Source organism: Ostrinia nubilalis, chromosome 11, assembly GCF_963855985.1.
Source record: "Ostrinia nubilalis chromosome 11, ilOstNubi1.1, whole genome shotgun sequence".
Lineage (NCBI taxonomy): Eukaryota > Metazoa > Arthropoda > Insecta > Lepidoptera > Crambidae > Ostrinia > Ostrinia nubilalis.
In genome coordinates, this window is record NC_087098.1 from 7,796,412 (window position 1) to 7,821,463 (window position 25,052).

The 25,052-nt window shown below is 37.9% G+C and overlaps 1 protein-coding gene and 1 non-coding gene across 3 annotated transcripts; one reads left to right on the forward strand and one right to left on the reverse strand.

Annotated features, from left to right (window-relative positions):
• Window positions 1-204: 204 nt before the first annotated feature.
• LOC135076184 (cytosolic purine 5'-nucleotidase) lies at window positions 205-25,045 on the forward strand. Of its 2 annotated transcripts, XM_063970655.1 has the most exons (13): window positions 205-369; window positions 607-834; window positions 9,898-9,971; window positions 10,045-10,162; window positions 10,240-10,335; window positions 10,426-10,572; window positions 10,835-11,111; window positions 11,577-11,751; window positions 14,434-14,656; window positions 15,442-15,589; window positions 19,383-19,537; window positions 21,816-21,921; window positions 22,752-25,045. In XM_063970655.1, the coding sequence occupies exons 2-13, from the start codon at window positions 638-640 to the stop codon at window positions 22,857-22,859; spliced, it is 1,824 nt and encodes a 607-aa protein (XP_063826725.1). In that variant the 5' UTR covers window positions 205-369; window positions 607-637; the 3' UTR covers window positions 22,860-25,045. The 2 variants fall into 2 exon arrangements, with proteins under 2 accessions (XP_063826725.1, XP_063826726.1); XM_063970656.1 differs by lacking the exons at window positions 205-369; window positions 607-834; window positions 19,383-19,537; window positions 21,816-21,921; window positions 22,752-25,045 and adding exons at window positions 2,839-3,171; window positions 18,949-19,121.
• Window positions 16,310-16,382, reverse strand: Trnaa-agc (transfer RNA alanine (anticodon AGC)). Its single transcript has one exon. It is a non-coding gene; the product is annotated as a tRNA-Ala (tRNA).
• Window positions 25,046-25,052: the final 7 nt, after the last annotated feature.

Sequence of the window (25,052 nt, forward strand, 5' to 3'; positions counted from 1 at the left end):
CTCATTAAATCAAGTGCAGGGAAATTAATTATTTAGAAAAAGTTGAAAACTAAAGAGTAGCTGTTTAAATAATGTCTATGCCTTTTTCTTAAGAATAAAAAAAAAAGTCAAGTCAATGACAAATGACAAGCGGTAAAATAGATTGCGATTGTGCAGCTGCAAAAAATATTTGTTTGTGGAAAATAAGTGGAAGGAAAGGTGGTGGCATAAATTCTTTAATAATCCGAACTAAAAAATTCTTATCATTTTAACTGTAGTGTAAATATTTAATTAATTCTGATTAGTGTTATTTTATTCAATACTTTGTTGCAAGTTATTTTGGTCTTCTTGTTGTGAGTTATTTTGATGCAGTGATTAATATTTACCGCAGTGCGTGTGAATTACATAGCAATAATTTAAATTAAGTCCTATGATTGAGAAGACTACTTGTTTTCTGGGCATCAATATCATCTTGACATGTAGATTTATTTGTTAATGCGTTATGTAAAATATTTTTTCGTCGCCAATATTTTGCTCTTTTTTACTAATGTCTATTTTTAAGATTATTTAAAAACATAATGAATCGTTGGCGTAATGCGTCGTGTTAATGTTAATATTTCTGTGCAGGTAATCCAGACGTGCAGAGTAGATTAAGTGCATGTTTCAGCTTACAAGTACCATTGTAAGCAAACTGATATACCGTAGACCATATTATTCGAACTACATCCTTTGTAAGCTGAAGCCTTCATCTATTGGAACAAGAATGGAAGCCTGCAAGAACAGGGAATGTGTCACTCAGTTGCCCCAAGAGAATGCATTAGTGTCCAAGAAGTACTATCGCCGGGCTGAGCACAGGTGAGTTACACATAATTTTTACTATTTCATACTTTATTATATTAATTTTTAAGTAGACATCATTTTCGAATGAAGTGCAACATGATACATGTGCAAAATAAGTACATAAATAAGTACTATACCAAAATTATTGATTCAATGTAGAAAGAAATCCTGATTATGATTTAATATTTGGTGGTACAATAATTTAAGAAATTTCAATTTCTTATTAGCTTAACTTCCTCATTGAAAATCTATTTACATTGAATAGTAGTGGAAAACTATAAGTATTCCATATAAATATTAATTTGAAAACTAGGTATACTGACTTTTGACTGATTTACCAAAATTCCTTATAATTTCTTGATTATTCAAGATTCATATTACTACGAATCTTGAATTTTTAGGTGGCATTTTGGGTTTTCGTCTTAATATTTCATTCATACAGAACAGAGGGCTGAACATAGCATAGAACGTACTGTCGTGGAATTGGCGCCGAAATATCTGGCGCACGCATATCAGCGCGCATTATTAGGCCCTGCGCACGCACGTATTTTTGCAGCTATCGAAGTGCGACAGGTTCATGGTATGCGCCACTATATTCAGGCGCTTTTACACTGCGCGGAAATTAGCCAAGTCAAGTCAAAAAAACAGTGGGGTGCCCCACTCCACTGTTTTTTTGACTTGACTCGACTAATTTCCGCGCAGTGTAAATCCGCCATTCGATAACGTTTATCCTGCAATTATATACGTGCGATACATGCCTTACGCACGGATAGTTTCGAATGTAAATTTTATTCGAAAACACGCAACTAACAATCAAACTGATCCTTATTTGCATTTGTGGTACAAAGAGCGATCTTCAGAGAACAAACAAAATACGATATTCAACTCTGGTTCAACCTACTGACAACGAATGGTAAACGCAAAATTATAAAAAGTTCTGTTATTCTTTCGCGTACGTAATCACAGCAGAAAAAAAACAATACAGATTGTATAACAAATCAACTATAGGCTCTTACAAAGTCGATTACACCAATTTCAATCTATTATAAAAACCTGTAAAGGTCTCACTGTCTCAATGTCACTACAGCAATTACCTAACTGAATTCAGGATATCAATTTAATTTGAAGAGAGTGGCTTGTATCTCAAAACACGATAGCTTATTGTCACTCATGTAGGTACGATACTCCCAATCCTAAAAGAAGCTGTTAAGAACTTTTCAAATTCCATATTTTTCTCAGAAAAATCTCGAAATGCTACTACCTCCATAAGCTCCATCGTCCTTAATCCTGTGAAATGTTTCTCTTAAGCTCACAAAACACGTAGACAGCAATATAACACGATAAAGGACACAATATATAATTGTATCGCGCCATTTATCGAGTTTAGACGATACACGACTGTTCGTCTTCAAATTCGATCTAGTGACATGATAAGATTACATCGTGTCGTCCATGCCTTGCTCAAATGAAGCCGATATTCACTCGCCACTTTTTATAATAATGAGCTGATATTTGACTGCTTAAGGATGGTCATCATCCCACACTGAGTAAATTGAGGTAAATACCAATCTAAATTAAAAAGGGAAAAAGATTAAAAGGAAAATCCTAAAGGACTTATGAAAAGTTCTTGTTCAAAAATTTTACCATTGCTCTTTGTTAAAATCACGTGAATAAGAAGTCATAGTACAGTCATTAAAATTATAAAGAACAATACTCACTTGAAATCACGTTTCAGATAATGATTATTCTGAAATAATTTTCTTTACACTTCAATTGTGTGCGTAAATATATTATTTTTGGTTTGATAACGTGTGCTAATTTACCAACATATTTTTATTATTCAGACTATTACGTCAGATTCATCAAGTCATATACGTTTTTGTTGGGACAAGCGAAGTTAAATAGTTTTCGGACGTGTATATTGAGTGCTTTTAAATATTTACATCAGTTGTTGACGCGACCTCTCAAGAGTTATCGCTGGGTAGGTCACGGCGTAACGATTACTTGTTTGCTCTTCATCTCGCTACTTACAGTAACAATTAGAATTTTGTATTGAAAGCAAGTAGTACAAAATTCCACAATTAAAATGCCTGATGCGTTTGAGAGTGCGTACCCGCTGACCCCCGCTGTGAATCCGCAAGACATCCGCGCACGCGCGAACTCCTCGTCTAAAAAGAAACCAATTGTGACGTTTTATGCTGGGGATGAAGCCGTAGAAATACCTGACAAATACATAGTTGGTGTCGACAAGCCGTTGAAATCGGACAAGAGTGAAGTAGAGTTAGACAGTTTTGCTGAATCGCTATCTACCATGCACAGCACTTGGTTTGATAAGAGAGTCCTCGAGCACAGGTAGAGAAATTTTTTATCTTACAGGAAAGTTTACCTTTTAGCCCAATTAATTAAGTGATGCTGTTTAGAAACATCAATTAACATGCTTGATCCGTAAATACATTTTAGTTGGAAATAAATATTTGCATTGCTGTTGTCATCTCCATGTTTGACCTTAAGATCAATGTTTTGCGGAAGATGGGCACATACATTAATAATATAAATAGATGATAACGATTATGCCATTTGGTGTTAATTTTTTATTTAAGTACCACATGGTGAATGCCTGATCTTATCTAGTTAGGATTATTGCGGCTCTACTGAGTATTTAGCAAAGGCGTGTATGAAAGCGCGCGTGTGATGCACGGACCACCAGTGACCACACCACACAGCGTGCCCGCAACGTGGGCTAACGTGCGCGTAGAACATGATTCTACACCACACTTTTAAATAATGTTGAATATGTAACTGTCTCTGTTTAACAAACTCAAACATTCAAAATTATCGCGAGAAAATACACAAAGATTTTTTACTCCAACCAATTCTGTCATGATAGATAAATGGATTTTAGTGTGTTTTACTATCACTGAAACATAACAAGACTGTACTTTACACGTGTATCATTACGTTGTGTCGTGGTTCCGATGTTAATTGCTAAAGTATATAATTAAGTGTGTACTCAGAATTTACCGGATTTGCAACTAAAATATCCCTTTCTTTCAAAATAACTTCATGACTTAAAAAACCTCTTTCACTGTAGGCACAAGTTTATATAAAAAAGCACCCATGTAACGTTTTGATTCCTTCATTATTTTATTGCATAAAAACCATTTCTGATTCTTATAAACTCATCACGCCACCACCCACATCTCGATAAAAATTCTTCATTGGTGATTTTGGACCGTTCGTATCTCGAAAAATCTTCCAGTGGGTGATGTACTCACAGGCTAATACGGGCATTATCATGCTTCTCTAGAAAGTGATAGCATTGATAACAACGTATTTCGTAACGTGACCTTGTCGTTGTCGTTTTCAGCCAAATGACGTCCACTGCTGGTCAGCAATTCATTGCCTTTTTTATCTCTTCTTAATTCTTATTCAGCAAACGGCTTTTGTTGCATGTTTAGATAAAGGTCATGTATTTTGGACAGATGTTTGAATATTTTCCTATTTTTTATGTTCTTTGCCATTTTATCGACTAAGCTTCAACATTTGAGCTTGACTTTATTAACTGTTAAATCCAGTACCGGATACAGGATTCAAGAGGATTTCAGGATTTCAAGATTCTTCTTCAGCATACGGCACGGGACTACTCCCACCTCTCTTCCCACCGCTACAATTCCTGTGTAGCCAGGATCTACAGATTGACTGCCAAACAAATCCCAACCAGTGAAGGTCATGTTTGTCCTGAGTGGGAAAGATAAACTGTCATTGGACCCGCAACGAAATTAATCAGAAGAACTGCTCCTAAGGAGTTCGAAGCTAAGGTTCGACTTCCCTCCAGTGCAAAGCATACGGCACAGCGGTTCCGCATACGGCTTTTCATATGTCTTCCCCAATGCACGCCACTGAGCCCGATTCTGTATAAAATTTAATAAATTAATTAGGTATTTTCCAGAGAGAATCTCTTATCATACCATGTATAAAATTAGCAACGGTAGTTATGTAGTCTGATTATAGTTGCCAACCGACTGTCTTATTTAATACCGATACCTGTCACCCAATCGATATTATCACGTCGAAAAAATTTATTTTCATTGGTGATAATGGCATGGGTAATTTTTATAAGGAAAAGGAATAGCATAATATAAGGAGATAAGTAACAAATATCTCGATCAAGTAACAAAGAAGCAATTTTCGCATTTGTACGTCTAATAAGATTGAAATTGTCATGAAAATTTAAGTTTTCAGCCATAAATCATCATCCACAACCCATCAGGTTAATGTGATCAGTGGTGGGTGGTGAACTGATGACTGCTGACCCATTATCTATCACCATATTTGTGTAGAAATAATATATCACTATTTCCTTAAATTCAACTAAGCTGAAGAACTTTGGAAGAAAGTAAACAATACATAATTCTTTATGTTATCTAATAAAGCATTATTTGATTGTTCAATTGAACGAGCAGACGAGTCATGACATACGGTCCTGACTCCTGCCGCATGACGAGTAGCACCCCAGATAATTGGATAATGGCGGACACAAAAAAGAAAAAGAAATGCTTGTCGATTTATTGAGAGCACAATGGACTCTTCTTTAAAAAAAGCTTACAAAGTTCCTCTTGCGTAAAGATTTCCTTTCGTTTTCGTCCCTCAAAAATAACATGTTATCAAGGATTTTAAGGAGAAAATCAATTCGAATTTTGTTTTCGTACGTAAATAAACATCCATTAATCAGTGAGTACTGAGTAGGTACTTAAGTAGGAAATTAATTATCCGTCTTAACTTCTTAAGGGGCAAATAAGTATTCGTAAAATAAAATTACTTTTTGTTCATTTTGTATCAACAACACCTAAGCTATGAGCTGCTTCTCGCTATGTTTGGCGTTATTTGCGAACGATAAGAATAGCCGCTTATCATGCACATGAACAGAGCTCTAACTGCAAATTGGTTCCATGAACAATTTTGTTTTCCGTGCCGTGATAACTCGCAGGATGTGTATGAATAACTTTTGTATGCGTCGCTATCCATAATACAATAATGTCATGTCGCGACTAAGTGAATGAAGCAAGTGAATCAGCTGTTGTGCCGGTGTGGTGTGGGGGAAGCGGCGGCCGATGTTGTTGGGTATAGGCTACGTCGACGCCGCCGGAGCGTCAGTATACGCGGACGCCCCCGCCGTAAAGTGCGCTCTCAGTAACTTGATTAAATTTCCTTATCAGAGCGATCTTGATACGTGACGTATTCTTTGTATTGTGAGTGTTGTTGTCATGCTTCGGTTTATTTCACCTTATTACGCTCATTGTGTAGATAAAGGACGCGGAATATCGTTCAACTTTCACGCGTCATACACTTATTTAGTGATTTGTAATATCGGTGATAGTAGATATGGGTATCTTTGACAGTAACTCTAGGAGTTTCAAGAATGTGGGTTTGAAAGTGTTTCTATTTGACTTTGGCAATCATTAGCATGTTAATGCGCAGTAGCATTCAGGTTGTGTTTGTTGTGCAACTTGACTTCGAGTTTAACCAGTTAGTTGAATAGGTTTTGGGCCAGATTAAATACTAAGTGCTGCGTTTATTCAAATTTGCAGCATCGCGATGAATCGTCATCCTACCTACTACTCATACAGTTTGTTTTCAAACAAAACATAATCAGAAGTTGTTATTGTGAATGTGACGGTGACTCAGGGGGATTGAATTTATTTCTTTGTCTTCGTTTGTTTTCATCTGGCTATCATTTAAAATTTAAAACCTTCTCAGTACCTATTTATTTACATCACCTACATACATAGTATAAATGAATTCGCCACGGCATATTTTATGTTCTATCTGCGAGGTTGATATGAATATTTTCCTTATGCAAGTGAGCGAATGCGTTGGTCAAATTAGCCGGTCTGTTATGGGTTTGAGTGCTATATTGATTGGCGGAGCTGGCAGCGGTTCCCCCATGCGCCCTGCATCCCATCCCGGCCCCCAATGAGCCCATTCACGATACCTATCTGTGTATCCTATAATATCTACACTTAGCAATATTAGTTTAAATTAAACTGTGTTACAGGAACAAACCATAGCATATCTTTTTTCCTGTAACCACACTATACTGTAATGCTTTGCACAAAATAGAAAAGCATAATAAAATTCAGTGAATTTGTAAAACTGCGACATTTAGATCAACACAACGATACCTTCTGCGTCCGATTCTATCTAGATTTCAAGAAATAAATACCAACATATGGCAGTGCCCGTTATGATAACTTCATTATAATTTTTATTCCATAAAAGTTCTGTTAATCACCCACCTATTTTTAGGATTCAATGTATGTTAATCATATTCTTAGCTATGCAAAAATATTCAGAACAAGACTTGAAATTTTTTATGGCTATAATTTTATCTTTTTATGTCGATATCTTTATATTTTATGATTTGGGCCTAAATCTCACTGATTTGTGGACAGTAGTAACAATCTACGATATTCATCACAAAAGATAACTCTTTTAGCTGAAACCGGTCTACTAACCTTGTTACTGTCAAGGATAACCAGTCCAAACGCTTCCGACGCGAATGCTGCAATCATAGCAACGCATGCGTCGACACGAATTCTAAATTTATCAAGTTATTTTGTTTATACTTAGTGAGTGATATAGGTAACCATACTGAGAATTGCTTAACCGTTAATTACATTCGAAAGCGTACGCTACGCCGATAAAGACTCGTTTGAGCTGAAGCAAGCAGAGCGTGGTGGCAATATAATAACTGTTGTTGTGAGTGATATGCCATGAAGTTTCAAGACACCATGGCAAACGGAACTGTAAAAGTGCCTAAGGACCCCGTCCTGCTTAACGGCTCCTCTTACGGCAAAGGCGACAGATACACGGCAGCACCCAACGAGTAAGTTTACAAGATATCCTTGACTGTATTATTTTAGCGTTGTCGTGTTATATCGTCATAGAAATAAAATGGAATTGGCCAAAAACAATTTGCACGACCCACCTAAAACTAATTAAGAACGTTATACTACTTACTAATCTAGCTGAACAAATTGTGCCTTATTTGCTCGTGTTAAATGTGTCTGGAGTTACGCAAAGCATTGAAAGATCTATGATTCATAAGTTCGAGTTTATCACTAATTGATCGATTGTAAAAACGGAAGGGAAAGGAAGCTTTCTATATTTGAAATTAATTAGTATTTTCTCTGTATTTTCGTAAATCGGTTTAACGAGAGTAGGTAATATATCGGGAATGTTTACACGCAGTAAATGATCTTCAGTGCTAATGAGGTAGCAACATAACATCGAGACAATAATTCAAATTGACACACGGACACGACAAAATCTTCCAATTAGTATACATCAGTAATAGGTAGGTGTAAATGATCTACCCAGTATTGGCATTCTGTTGGAATTCTTCTGTGTCGGGAAGACATGGAGCACTGCGCGTGCGATGTCACCCTTCGAGTTCATTATTAATCTGAACATTACACCCACCGGCGCCAATGTTTAAATCTGGATTAGCACTTTGCCTCACGTTTCTCAATGTCGTTTATATTTACGTGGTGACGCTTCAAATTCCAGCTGGATTAACCAGGTGCATAATATTATGCAGATCACTGTATGTAATTAATGAGGATCATGTATATTTGACGACACTAACTATTATGTCCGCCACGTTTCCAATTTTACATTTCCTGTCACGAACATTCGGCTAAACAAAGCAAGTAGGTCAGTAGCTCTTAACTCCCGTGTTATTTGACTAAGCTTTCGCATAGGTAATGGCAGGTAACAAAAATATACACTCTGACATTGTAGTTATTATTATTTTACTTTGCTGTCTGTCCGTTCTCAACATTCGTAATGAGTTTTCGCGGAACTTCGTTTGTAAAATTATTGCTACTTCTATGACAGTTCTCTTGAAGAGAAATCTTCACCACCAAGCTACAAGCTTAGTATAAAATTGTGTGACGATAAACACGCACGTAACAGAACGTCCTTGGCATTCTTAGTTCATGGTTGACTTTAACTAACCAACACCTTAAATGTTATCTTGCTTCGATTAAAATACTTTCTGCTCTGTTTTCAAAGACAGACTTTTTGGCAGATATCATTTTGATTATTGCATGCCATTAATAATCTGTTCCTGATCTAATCTCAACGTCTAGACAGTAAGTCTGTCAGTCACTAGGTTCATCAAGATTAACGGCTGACTATTTTTTACTACAAGGTAACTCTCTCTTGGTAATTTTCCGAGAGAATTATGCAGCGTAAAGTGTAGGTGGCTGATGATTTTATCGATTTCTTGAACTAAACTTTCCATGACATAATTAGGATTCCGTTGTTCGTGTTGGGGTTTCCGTTGTTATGAATGGAAAAAGACACACTGCGTGCTCCTCGCGTTTATTATCACGGCTGAGAGTATCAATCTGACGTAATCCTTATCTGAAGTGCTCTAGATCGGTTGCGTGCGTGAATGAATTAAACAACTCTAACTCGCCCATCCATCCGCCTAACAGCTGAACTATTAAAGCACTTATCGTGCAATCAAGAGTTTCGATGTAGTAATTGCTGCTGTTAGGGTTCAAGGAAATTAACAATCGCCTTAAATCTACACGTCAACGGTTTTGTAAACATATTTTTACTGAAAAGAAATAATTTTGAATTTATTACTTACGAGTTACTTATCATGTTTTTAATTGAACATGCACATAACAGCAGCTATAAATACGAACTTCAAAGTCGGTGATAAAGTGTGCTTCTTAATTTTATACAGTCAAATAGCGTGGACTAGATATAAATTCGTCTCACGTGCGCTTGTGCATGTTAGCTGTAATCGGCTGGCAGTCTGTAATAAAAAAAGGTTTTCCATAAATAGAAGTCGTATTTACTACACTCAACGATGTTCTAGTTTTAGACATTATTTTTGTATGACTCGCTAATGTATCATCGATGTAAAACGATAGCGGGCGACACGCGCACCTCGTTACATACCCACTCGTATTTCTGTCATATTTCCAGCTCGTTGGTATTTTAATAATACCATTCCAAATCTCTAAAAACTTACTGACGACACTCCTTTCTTTGTTTCAGAATATTTGTAAACAGATCGTTACATTTAGAAAATGTTAAATTTTATGGATTTGACATGGACTACACATTGGCAGGTGCGTGTCGCTAGTATATTTATTAAGTTGTTATTTTAGTCGTATCTCTTCTATTTATAATGTTTGTTTACAGAATACAAATCACCGCAGTATGAAACGTTAGGATTTAATTTAACCAAAGAAAGATTAGTACACAAGGGATATCCTCGTGAAATTTTAGAATTTGAATATGACCCTTCGTTTCCAGTAAGGTAAGTTTCACTTCATTGAAGATTAAAAAAGATCAGATGTTACCTTGATACTAATGATAATGTATTATTTATTACAGAGGCCTATGGTTTGACACATTATATGGTAACTTGTTAAAGGTAGACGCATACGGAAACATTTTAGTATGCGTGCATGGATTCGAATTTTTAAAACAGTAAGTAATGCGTTTTAACATGACGTGTCATTGATAATATAGTAGGTACGTATTATGTGTCAGTATTATTAATCTATTATTTCATTTCAGCTCACAGGTGTATGAATTATATCCTAACAAATTCTTGACGCTAGACGAATCTAGAGTATACGTACTGAATACGTTGTTTAACTTACCAGAGACCTACTTGATAGCATGTTTGATAGATTTCTTCACCAATTCGCCGCAGTACACGAGGTGAGTGTTGACAGAACAACAATTTAATAGGCCATAATAACCACAGTAAACTTTATGAGGGAGTTCCAATACCAATGTATGTAGTTTGTAGACTAGGTATAAATAAAAACTGTATTTGTTGACATTTAGCCAATTAAATTTGCAATGACGTCACACCGATGGGTATCGAAAATACAGCTTGTCTATCATTATGATTTAATTCGCTGGCCTCGAAGGGTTATGGATGGCTGTTAACAGATTTATATTTTTCATTCATTTGTAGAGAGAAGACGGGAGTACGATGTGGGGATCTAGCAATGTCGTTCAAATCAATCTTCCAAGACGTAAGGAGCGCAGTAGACTACGTTCACATTCACGGCGATCTCAAAAAGAAGACTACAGAGAACCTGGATTTGTATTTGAAGAAGGATGAGAGGCTGCCAATGTTCCTCTCGAGAATCACAGAGAGCGGAGCTAAGCTTTTCCTGCTGACGAATAGTGAATTCAATTTTACGGATAAAATTATGAACTATCTGTTTGATTTCCCGCATGGTGCTAAGGTAATATTACAAATCTTTTCATTCATTTGACCTACGATTTTATTTTTTCTTATTTTAATAGTGTTTTTTTTTCTTTTAATTGAAAACTTGAGCAAAGATTGTTCCAATAGACATGTTTATCGCTGAACCTTTTTGTCTAAATACTAAGTTTTCTGAAAGTACCTACGCAATTGCTAAAAATACGTCTGGAGTTGCTTCCGAAAGAAATTTCAAATTCCCAGTTGACCATCCCACAATTGTCGTTGTCTATCATTCTGTCTCAAAATGGTTTCCTGAAAGCTAATTCTTTATTTGAAAATATGTACCTCTATAAGGCAGAGGGAATATAGTTCCCACCGTATTTTGAACCTTATTCGCTTGTCTTAAGGTCTAAAAACAATGAAAAATTTGACTGTGCTATGACTGTTAAAGGGGGAATCCTAATTCCCACTTGCACATCTCACGATTCCCTTATTTTGTCTCCAGCCCGGCGAGCCTCACAGGAACTGGAAGACTTACTTCGACTGGATCGTGGTGGACGCCAAGAAGCCGCTGTTCTTCGGAGAAGGCACCACTTTGAGGCAGGTGGACACTCGCACCGGAGCCCTGAAGATGGGCCATCACGTAGGCCCGCTGCACGAGGGACTCGTGTATTCTGGAGGTAAGCTGATACGTACCGGAAAACAAAGCGTGTGTCGACAAGGTGGACCGACGACCTCATAAAGGTAGCAGGAAGGCGCTGGATGCAGGCCGCTACCAACCGCGCGATATGGAAATCATTGGGGGAGGCCTAAGTTCAGCAGTGGACGTCCTGTGGCTGAATTAATAATGGTAATGAAGCTGATTATGATATAGGATGTTACGTTGTTGAGATAAGCTGCATAATCTTTTTATTGTAACACAACTACCATCTTGTCTTGAACTAATGATCTTAGAAACTTTGAAATTACTTTTTTCATTTAGGTGGTAATTTTTTTAAATGCCCAAGTAAGATTAGAAAAGTGTGATAGATAGAATACTATTCTGTGTATACTATCATTGGGACGGAAGTGTGTTTTTAAAACGTTAAACGTCAGCGAGACTTCAGTTATGCTTCAGTGGGTCTAGACAAAGTGCAAATTATAATAGCAAACCAGTCGAAAAGTGGTCGAAAAGCCCCTTTTTTATATGGAGTTTTGACGGATTTGATTTTCGATTCGATCAAAAAGTGCGTTTTGTCTAGGGGGGCAGATTTGTATGCTCTATCACGTCAAAATATGTCAATTTCACCCGTGCCTCTCCCATACCTCAGGCACTGGCTGAATTACACCTAGTCTGTTATTTATTAGGTCTACTATCTCAGATCATAGAAAGAGAATAGATATGAAGTCGCGCGTAACTACAACGAGAACCAGTGTCCCCACATTTCCCCCACCACAGCTCCCACACACACATTCAACTGTGTAAAAACAAAGCGACTGAGAGTCTACGACAACATGTGCAACCGGCTTAAAAGTGCTGTGATTGGCCAGAAGGCGTGCCTTATGGCCAATCAATGGCCGCGTGACGTGACGCACACTTTGAAAAAAGCAATTAGAGAGAAGAAAGATAAAATGGAGTCGATAAGATATCGATACTTTAAATCCTGGGGGCAAGGCTCGAAATTGGTTTAAAAAATGCTTGTATGAAAACCTTTTTATTATTATACGTTATTATTATGTTCTTTAACGATTTTTGCATAAAGGAGTCAGTTTCATTTTGTATGGACGAAAAACTCAGAATCAATTATTGGGACTAAATGAAGTTACCTTATATTAATTTACCCCAACCAAAGCTCAATGTCGTTATCGATGGAGTATAGAAGTTATAGACTGACAAAGTTTGTATGAAAAGTCATGGGTTAAGTAGGTACTTGCGATTTTTACCAGTATGTATTTACAATATTGGTAATATATTATTATTTACTTTAATAATAATAACAGGATCACTGTAATTATTATTAACTACTATCGCGCATTAACTTTTTAATTATGGCGAAATTCGTACCGCCTATGTTTATCAAAAATAATGCCTATATTAGGCTTTCAACTAGCTCTTATAGTAATTACATAGTTGACAGTTACTAATCCCTTCTACTATTGTTATTGTTTTTGTAAAAACTTAAAAATCGCAAGCAACTCATTATTTTTTCATTCAAAATTAGAAAATAGAAAATAATAATTTACTTCTATTTATCGATAATAGGAAACCGTATTAGAACACGAGCCCTGCACTATGTTACGACCGGCACATGCGGCCGTACTGTGTATTTTCACGCGTCAGTGGATATCGGAAGAAATAAAATACATTGCGCAGTAGTTACGCATGACATAAAGTGGTTGCTAACTAAATCGTCAATGTACAACGTGTTTGAATTTTTATCACCACTAATTTCGATATCGCAGTAATTGTCACGGCACTGAATTCGTTCGTAAAAATGTTTAGTTTTTTTTATTTATAAGCAAAATACCAATGGATTTGCAATACTTACATGTGGTAAATGACTTCATTGTTCCTGTAGTTCTTCGTTTCACTTATGTTATTGCACGTTACGACGCATTATCCAACAATATCGGAGAACATTTCCTCAGTACGACTGAATCGCGACTAACCTGGCGTCGCGGGCGATGTTCGTTTCTGGGCATATCGCGGAGACACGCGCCACGCCCCCGTTTCACATCTATTCCCTTCTATGATCTGAGTCTACTATTCATTGAAGTCTCTAGAATACGTTATTAAAACATTTTAGTGTCATTACGCACTGAATGGTTATAACCGATAAATTGTCAATTCAAATTCGTTATCACTTCTTGTAATAATAATCTATTATTTTCCATATAATGTTATCAAAGTACTTGAGTAATGTAATGTATGTGTAACGATCTTTGATTGACGACGCGCTGCGGTAAAATATGTTGATGTATGTTATCTTATCGGAGTACCGTCAATTAATCATACTACAGAGTATTAGCAAGCACCAATAAATAACTCTGTAAGATTATGATATTCGTATAGTTTGAAGTAGTAAAATTATGATTGTAGATGTGGTTGTTTTTGTAATTTAAGTGGCATTGTTATTCTTGTACCAGATGTAACAATGTAACAATCCAATCCAATAAGCAAATGTTTTGGCCGATATTATGACGAAATAGTTTCCAAAGTGTGGAACACGGCAACAAAATGTTATTTATCAACTGAAGTGACTGAATTTTTAAAGAGAAAACAGCCGGTATAATTGTAAAACACCTGTTTGACGGTCGCGTGCAAAACAATCGATATCGCACAATGAACTCTTCATTCATTCTGCCTCATTTATTTTGTCCAGGGTCGTGTGACGTGTTCACGGAGCTTATCAGCGCCAAAGGGAAGGATGTCCTCTACATCGGAGATCACATCTTCGGAGATATCCTGAAGTCTAAAAAGATTGGTGGATGGAGGACCTTCCTGATAGTTCCAGAGTTAGTGCAGGAGTTGCACGTGTGGACTGACAAATGCCAGCTGTTCGCACAGCTTCAGAACCTTGATATACAGCTCGGTGATATGTACAAGTGAGTAATTTTATGGCCTGTAATAGACTTGTCAGAATTTATGGAGGGTCAGGTGTTTTGACATGGCTCAATTGATCTATCGTGAGTATACCTTTACAGAAAGTCTATGTAATATGAAATGTATAGATAAACATTCCTAATATAATAATGATCTTAATTTGGTCAAATATTTTTCGTATTCTAACAACATTGCTATTCTAAGAACTTATTAGTCAATATTCATGTGTGTGACGCGGTTCGTAGTTGTAAACATTTTGTGTGCAAAAAGTATTAAAGTCGTGCTTAATACATACAATGGGGTATTATAAGAAACATATTAGGTGTTTGTACAGCTGCACTACCTGTTATAGCTTGGTCAAAACACGATTGTCAACACGACTGATAACAAAAAAACAGCAGTCACATTATTTACCATACAAGGTTGATAATCTTGTTATTGCTTGCCATTCACACTTTACATACAATACGAATTCTGATTCGTCGATTAAAACAAGCAGTAGATTATTATATCTTTATTTGTGAAGCTAATATAATACTGCCAACGCTTTGTAGGTCAATTTGGACCGAAAATCTTTTGTGTTACAGATGAGTACGGTATCACAGCATTATGTTCCGCTCACAGAACTTATTTTTAAGTGGGTTGAAGCAGTTTAAAAATACTGCTAGCTTATTTTAGGCAGATATATTTTTCGTGTTACAGATGAGTACGGTATTACAGCAATATGTTGCGCTCAGTGAGCTTATTTTATAATGTCATATATTTATACTTTTTATATTTATTACAGAGACTTGGACTCCAGCACGAAGGAGAAGCCAGACATATCCAAACTGCGCATGGCCATCCGTGACGTCACCCACAAGATGGATCTCGCGTACGGCATGCTAGGATCTTTGTTCAGATCTGGATCCAGGCAGACATTCTTCTCGTCACAGGTAAAATAAAAGCTGAAACTTTTTAGTATATAATCCTACTACGTAGAAAAAACAAGTCAAGTAATTGACAAATTACGCAATTGAAATAGGCGCATGAGCGATATCATAATACACATGAAAAAAATATTAAATTGTAAAGGTAAGTACATAACGACTAAGTTGGGAGCCATTACATATTGGGAAGATTTAAGTTGGTCTACATTTTTAATGTTGTTAAAGTAGAAATAGTTCCTTGTTTTTTTGACTAGATTTATGGTGATAGTGTGTGTTTCTTGAGATCAAGAAAATATGTAATACGAAAATCATCGTTTTCCCTCATTGTTTATATTTATAGTACTGTCGCGAAACTGAATTAGTAAAATGAATAACAGCAGAGATGACAGTCGACACCTTGGACTGCTTCTCGCGAACTTATTGCCGTGACCATATCTGGCAGGCCATCAGACGTGGTCTTTCATTTGAACGGACAGCCCAACATAATTAATTAGTTTTATTAATGATGATCGTAAGCCTGTTTTAATTATTATCACAGTTTAGAAAGTTATTGAATAGGAATTGTAAAAAAAATATGTTTTGGTTTTTGAACACTGATGAATATATGAAATAAAGTAAAGTCTACATAAAGTCGTAATTTTATGTTTTTTCTTTATTAATAGTATTTTCGTAAAACGTAAATGTTACGTCGTAAAAAATGTCATAAAAACAAAAGACAAAAATAATTGGAGGCGCCGGGTATCGATCCCGGTACCTCTCGCATGCTAAGCGAGCGCTCTACCATCTGAGCTACGCCCCCGATAAACAGTGTGGCGAAATCTCAGTAGCGCCTGGGTCACACACATCGCGATAACATTCGGGCGACATACAGCGTGCGTCGTAGCGAAGTTCTTGCGACTATACAAAAAGAGCACCGAAGTATACGCGAATACTTAGCTACACATATCGCTATAGCGTGAGTCTTTGGGTTATCGCGATGTGTGTGGCCTAGGGGTAGATAATATTAGTACGAGTAGTAAAGCTTCACGAACTCGCTCGACACGGGTGATGTAAAAAATATTTACTGATAATGTAAATAAATTATGACTACTATTATTTTGCAACACCGAAGATATCCTGGATAACAGCCTATACGAGATTAGGATGGCTCTCAAACAACTTAAGAACAACAAGGCACCGGGTGATGACGGAATAACCTCGGAACGCGTGTGGTACACCGATACTGAAGGTCCTTCAGGCTCTTTAACCCCGTTTTACTCGAGGGAATAACGCCAGAGGCATGGAACAGAAGCGCGGTGGTGCTCTTCTTCAAGAAAGGAGATAACACCTTACTGAAGAATTACAGACCCATCTCGCTTCTGAGCCATGTTTACAAGCTGTTTTCGAGAGTCATCACGAATCGTCTCGCATAGTGGTACTAAAGTGCTTGAACAAAAACGAAGCTTTACGGTGCCGTCTCGATACTAACTTTTATTATAGAAACTACTGGCGGCCGCCCGCGACTTCGTACGCGTGGATCCCGTTTTACCCCCTTCATCTATCTTACGCGGTTTAGATTTTTTCATACAAATGTTTTTTCCCGCTAACTCCCATTTCCGTGGGAATTTTGCAATATCCTGTTGTAACTAAGCTTTAAGTTTACTAAGGTACCTGCATTCCAAATTTCAAGCCTCTAACTTAAGCGGTTTAGATTTTTCACACAAAAGGATTTTCCCGCTAATTCCCGTTCGGGTGGGAATTTCGGGAATTCCTTTCTTTGTACACCTCTACGGTACCTAAGCTACGTCCCTTCCAAATTTCAAGTGCCTACGTTTAGCCGTTTAAGCTGTGCGTTGATATGTCAGTCAGTCAGTTTCTCCTTTTATTATAATAATAATAATACACTCAACATCAAATAAACCGCACCTTCCGCGACGCGATCTTTAAAGATTTTCTTCTGACACAATCATGGTGCCCCAACAATATTGGTGTTATTTGAAAGCCCAATAAATATCCTTAAAGAAAAACAAATTTAATTTCTTAATAAATGATTAACACATACCTACCATAAATGTGACTTGAAAAAAGACCTCATTTTGGGCTTACCTCTGGGATCAATTAGACCAAATTTGTGGTTAAAGATATTTATTTTCTCAAAAAGATTACAATGCAATCACTTACAGAGAAAGATTAATTTGTCTTAATAATAATAAACAATACAAAAACGATTTAGCGTAGCAGTTCTATTAAAAGTGATTTTTTATTTTTATAAAGCAGGTAGGTGCAAATAAAATACAAGCCATCCAGTAAGTCACTGCGCGGCGCGGCGGCGGGCATGAATAGGTACAATTTGAAAACATGTTTTGTACGGGATAGGACACATTTAACATTTGAGCGAGTGGCTTATAGGCTGTTTTCATAATAATTTGACAAATTTGATATTTTATAATGATTTTATGATAAATGATAGTTAGTTTTTGACGTTATATTTATTAATATTATAACTGGTATTAATAAGTGTATTATTATAATTAATTAGTATAATATAATGTACATATTTGTAATTAACTTACCAAGACCAAATTTTATGGTTATAAAACCAAATAATTGTCACACGTGTCCTCTTTAACAGATGGATAGCGATTAATCCCAACTTAACAGTTTTATAGCCATAAAAGTTGGCTCAAGCGTAACTACCTATTTTTTGAAGAAGTGACTCTAGATCCTTCTAAAGACACATTTTTGGGGTAAAAACCTTTCTTTTAATGAAATAAAGTTTAAAACTAGGCTTTTAAATGGTGTCAATATTAGTGGGAAGTGGGGATGCATACGTTTGAAAGTTGCACGCGGGAGGTGCGATTTATTTGCTGTCGAGTGTATTTAGATAATTGGTGTTTTCTATTGTATTTTTTTTGTGTACACACGATTGCCCCGGCCCCGGGTGGTGAGGTACGCGGACCTGTACGCGGCGTCGTTCCTGAACCTGATGTACTACCCGTTTTGTCAAGGCCAATGACAGGTTGCGCGACTCATGACAGTCACGCGACTTGTCATTTCCCTATGATCGCGCCGGCGATGGCGATCTGCACGCGTTGGTGTGGTTGAAGCTTTACGGGCACCGTCTCGGAAACTATAAGGCGGTTATCACACTGCGCCGCGCTCCGCCGCGGAGCGCGGGGCGACAGATTTAATAATTGTATGCAAGTACCTCAGTTAGTATAGAAAACACGCGCGGCTCTTCACACTGACAACGCGTCCGCGCGCGTGATTTTTTTTATATGAAAATCACGCGCTCCGGCGGCGGCGGAGCGCGGCGCAGTGTGATAACCGCCTAATTGGTGTTTTTGTATTGTATTTTTTTGTGTACACGATTGCCCCGGCCCCAGGTGGTGAGGTACGCGGACCTGTACGCGGCGTCGTTCCTGAACCTGATGTACTACCCGTTCTGTCAAGGCCAATGACAGGTTGCGCGACTCATGACAGTCACGCGACTTGTCATTTCCCTATGATCGCGCCGGCGATAGCGATCTGCACGCGTTGGTGTGGTTGAAGCTTTACGGGCACCGTCTCGGAAACTATAAGGCGGTTATCACACTGCGCCGCGCTCCGCCGCGGAGCGCGGGGCGACAGATTTAATAATTGTATGCAAGTACCTCAGTTAGTATAGAAAACACGCGCGGCACTTCACACAACGCGTCCGCGCGCGTGATTTTTTATATGAAAATCACGCGCTCCGCGGCGGAGCGCGGCGCAGTGTGATAACCGCCTAATTGGTGTTTTTGTATTGTTTTTTCTGTACACACGATTGCCCCGCCCCCAGGTGGTGAGGTACGCGGACCTGTACGCGGCGTCGTTCCTGAACCTGATGTACTACCCGTTCTGCTACATGTTCCGCGCGCCCGCCATGCTCATGCCGCACGAGTCCACCGTCGCGCACGAGCAGCGGTTCACCGTCGACACGCCCACCATCGACCGGTCAGTGATGATGTTATTTCATTTTTAGCGTTAAGAGTCGCATCTCAAACTAATTTGAAAATTATAAATAACTTGAAAAAATCGAACTGCCTAAGGCGGGATTGAACCCACGATGATTTGAAATTGAAATTGAATTGTGGTTTCAATTCCCGCCTTAGGCAGTTCGATTTTTTCAATCAAGTTATTTATAATTTTCAAATTAGTGATGCTGTTATTTGCGCTCGCCAGTTGGCGCCACTGTCTTGAGTGTCAGTGATGATGATGAAGATGACGGTATTAATTAAGCTATCTACAAAAATCGATTGCGTCAACACTATAGTCTATCCAATATAGCTTGATTAGAATGACAGCTGTCATCAAAAGTAACGACATAACTTTGTAGTAGCGATCAATGAGAGCAAAATATTGGCGGACAAGAAATAATTCACGTCTGACCTACAAACAATATTTTCGACGACAGTGCTTCCAATAAAAATGATAATTTCGTGTAAATGCAGCGTTAAAATATTACACCAATAAGTAGTAATTCGAAATTATAAAAATCAAGCTAGAGTATTAACGACGTCTCTACAAGGTTATCTCGAGTTACAAAAATGTTAGTGTTGGGACATATCGACAAATGTCATATTAAATTATAACTATTTTTTTAACATATTTAACAATTTTTTTTTCTAACTAATTTTTTAACATATATAAGTCAAGTTATGCGTTTTTCTAAATGTTCACTATTAAAAACCAAAAAACATTTCATTCTTAAATAATCAAACATCGGAAATCAATCACCGGTAATTTTTTGGGTATTCATAGCACCGTTGCTCTAGAAGAGATGCCCACCGCCCTCTAGCGAGAGGAAAAAACCACTGAAGAACACTGATGATAATGACTACGACTTAGGTTGTAGACCCTTGACATGAATTTTAAATTTTACTGTCTTTAAATTTAAATCATAATTGTCATTTTTATGAATAAAGATATATGAAGAAAAATTGGGTGCATTTTTTCATATCATTTTTTCGAAAACTTATCGATACATCTATGTGAACCTTACGAAACATACCCATCACTAGTCACATTCGTTTGACAGCCGTCATTCTAATCAAGCTATATTGGATAGACTATAGTCAACAGTTCGTTCGTTCGTTCGTTTCAGCCAAATGACGTCCACTGCTGGACAAAGGCCTCCCCCAAGGTTTTCCACAATGAACGGTCCTGCGCTGCCCGCATCCAGGCTCTTCCCGCGACCTTTACCAGATCGTCGGTCCACCTAGTAGGAGGCCTGCCCACGCTACGTTTTCCAGCCCGTGGTCGCCACTCGAGAACTTTCCTGCCCCATATTAGCTCGCAGAATTGCTAAAATCAAGTGGCAGTGGGCGGGGCACATAGCTCGTAGAGTCAACAGTATAAAAACTTAATAATCACGGCTGTAGTAGCCTACAATGAAAGCTACGTTGCTACATACACATTAGTCGGCCGTTTGGTGTAGTGGTTCAGAGCGGACTACTATGCCGAGAGGTCCCGGGTTCGATTCCCGGCCGGGCAGAAATTGAAATAATGAATTTTAATTTCTGTGACGGGTCTGGGTGTTACTATGTATAATATGTATGTATTTAAAAAAAAAAGTATATAAGTAGTATATCCGTTAAGCTAGCACCCATAACACAAGCATTAAGTTGCTTACTTTGGGGCTAGCTGGCGCTGTGTGAAATTGTCCAAAGATTTATAGATTTATTATCGTGTTACGCGGCTACGAGTCGTGCAACAGCTACCACTACGAGCCGTGCTACAGCTACGACTAGTAGTAGTGTACCATCTATGGCTACGAGCAGGGTATCAGGTACGACGAGCAGGGTAGCAGCTACGGCTATGAGCCGTGCTACAGCTACGGCTCCGAGCAAGGTAGCAGCTACAGCTACGAGCCGTGCTATAGCTACGACTAGTAGCAGTGTAGCATCTACGGCTACGAGCAGGGTAGCAGCTACGACGAGCAGGGTAGCAGCTACGACTACGAGCCATGTTACTGCTTCGGCTACGAAAAGTGTAACAGCTACGGCTACGAGCTGTGTAGCAGCTACGGCTACGAGCAGTGTAAATGCTACGGCAGCGGCCTACGACATTACTCGTAGACTACTATGAGAAACTTACAGCTTGCAGATTTATTTAGCTCGTGATAAATTCATTTTCATTATCTCGTAGTCATTTCGTATTCTTATCCTACGATAACGATGTTGTAATTTTTCGATCACGACGTTATATCAATCACGCTATTTTTATATTTCAGTTCAAGGCATCCCAGCGCCCAGCGAGGATTTAGCGTCCACTCGCTTTCGGAGGACACAATCGAAGAAGTTGTGCCTGCCAAATGTCAGACCGATGTCGTCGATAAGGTAAAATTAATGATAAAATAAAATCTTATTTAAAAAATTATAAGTCTAGCAAGTTTCTGTACATCTATACTAATATTATAAACGCGAAAGTAACTCTGTCTGTCTGTCTCTCTTTCACGCCTAAACCACTGAACCGATTTTGATGAAATTTGGCATAGAGATAGTTTGAGTCCCGGGAAAGGACATAGGATAGTTTTTATCCCGGTTTTTGAAACAAGGACGCGCGCGATATAGGTTTTCTGTGACAGACAAAATTCCACGCGGGCGAAGCCGCGGGCGGAAAGCTAGTACGAAATAATTGAATCATCATCAACCTTTGGCAGTCCACACATCACATAGACCTCCCCCCAATACGCGCCATTATACCCCGTCTTCGTTTTCTGCGCTGGCATTTTCGCTAGTCGTCTCCATATAACTAGAGGGCGTCCTACACAATGTTTGCTGAGCTGCGGTCTGTCGAAGACGGCAAACATGACTAGTCCACTGCCACTTCAGCTTGTGTGCTATCTTTATCAATACAACTCGATCGAGCTAACTGCGGAGTGCGCATCTCACTGGAATGCGACTCTCCCTCCCACTTACCTGTACACCTCCTTCTCTGATACGCAGTTAACTCGACCGGATTGTAACCCCCTTACTAATAAAAAGTTACACAGCTGTTGAACACTGTTTTAAAATGACATTTCCACACTAAAAGACATTTTAAATCACTGTTCAACGAGCGTGTAAGTTTTATTAGTAAGCTCAGGGGGTAAGGCTGGTTTTAGAGTCACGCGGACCGTCAGTGCGGATCGCTAAATGTTTATTTATGACGTCATGTCTACTTCCAGGCGTCAATGGTGCCTCACGCGCGGCCAGAGACCCCTCGCCAGCTCACGCACACACACGACGAAGACTGCTCCGACGACGAGGACGTGGCCAAGGCCGCCGCCAAGTAGACGCCACGTGACCGGGACGAGCGGGCGACTAACGCTGAACATAGGCTTAGTGTGAGTTTACACCAAACGTCGTCACTAGCGAGCGAGATTTCAGTTCTTGAGAGTTTCCGCTTGGGGCGCTGTACAATCCGTCATACATTTAATGTCACTTTTTACGCAGTCGACATCGACTGCGTTTGACGTAAACTCACACTACGCCCCCAGAACACTCGAGTAGCAAGTAATAAGGGCAGGATATTGAAGTGTATTTCGTCGACTGGGGGCTGAACTACAGATGAAACTGATATGTTTGTTATCTGGATGGATTTTAGAATTTTTAGATAGTACTCGGTTACACTACCAAGCCTCATAATTATTACACGTTGGCGATTAAACGAAATAATAACCAAATGTCAATTTTCGTAATTTATTGAACTACATATTTCACTTGCGGTCGATGAAATACGCACCAGTGCGATCGGACCTTATTTGCGTCAAGTTTTTGAGTTTTCTGCTCTGCGTTGTGTCGTCTTACGTGCACCTTCAATCTGATGGCCTACACAAAGTAACAATCAACTGTAACAACTAGTAAAACCATCCCAACTGAGATATGAAAAACTGGAGCATTTCTCTTGAGTATAACGAAATAAGAGCCCCAAAAATCCACTGCCCCTTTACATCTCGAGAAATACGGTGATATCATAAGATTACGTGGCCAAGCCACGCAGCATCTATACATACAATGTATGCCAAGTCCTAAAACGGTATTCGAATACCAACATGACATATGAAATGTCACATTGTCTGATTTCTAATGTCGAAAATGACAGTTCTAATGTTTTGAAATAAAATCCTAGTATACATAAACGTGAAGACTAGAAATCGAAAGGTTCGAATAATGTTACTTTGTCTACAGGCTCTGGAGTCAATTCTGTGATTTGTGTAGCTCAGTAGTGATCGATTTAATATTACGAATAAGCATTTCAGTTTGTCTGCGACGATTGTCGATGGATGACTGTAGGACAAGCGCGAAGTGCTTTTGTATCTGAATAAGTGTTCTCGAAGTTATGATGTTTACGAAGCTTTCAATTCGATAGAATTCCTTAAAATTTATCTCATAGAAATAAAACTAACAAACAAGCCGTATAGTGTCGTAAGACTAAGGTTTTAGTATTTTTTAAACATTCTCAACCATCTGCATTAAAACATCAGGAAATTTTTATTTTTATGTAACTGTTGTTGAATGAAGAATCTAATAAAAGTTGAAATTATTATTTTAATGTTGAAAGTATAAGTTTGACTTATTCTTATTTATGTCGGCCAACAAAATGATCGGCCATTTTTATTTGCCAAAGCGGTTTGACTCTGATGTTAGAAATTTTGTAAAACCGACCCTCTGTAGCTAGAAATTAAAGCAATGTTATAAAAACACAGGGTCGATATAGAGTTGTGATTTTTATAATTTGTATTATACGAGTTTAATGATGCCATTGATTGGGAGATCTCTTACGAAGGAAAACAATTTGTAGAAGCGACTCGGCTTAGGTTTTGATGGTGATTATGATTTGGGAATATTTTTGACTCGAATGATTCATTGGGTACCTATATTTTGACAGGCAACAACGAGGTTTGCCTCGTGAACCTTTGATGTTAAAATTTCAATCAATGCGTAAAAACATTTGCTGCTAGTTCATTGTATATTTGAATCGTATGCTAATTGTTGTTTTGTTGTATCTAAAATTTTATTTTACAGTCCAGTCAATAATGACATAGAAATAAGGTTTTCACTAATGGTATTTTTTGAAGCATCGCCCCTAATCTTTGAATAAACATAACGTTATCGTTTACTAATAATGGTTGTTGTTTTATCATTATCGCTCATTGTAATGTAATGTTTCGAGATTCATTACCATTAGAATAGATTTGTTTGTTTTATTGGAAAAGGATGCCTTTATCAAAAGGTTAACGATTTCGCTGATCTAGTCTCGTCATTGTTGAAAATCTTATTACTAAACGGCTGGATTGTGTTGAATGTTGATGTTGTGTATCGTATGCTATTGTTTATATTTATATTAGTACACATAGGTACAAAATAAGTTTATGAGGAAATTATGTGATTTTTGTATCTGTAGTTATTCCACACTTTTTTATGTAATCACACAAATCTTAGATATGTTATAGAAATGTAATAAATGATTTAAATAAAAGTGTTTG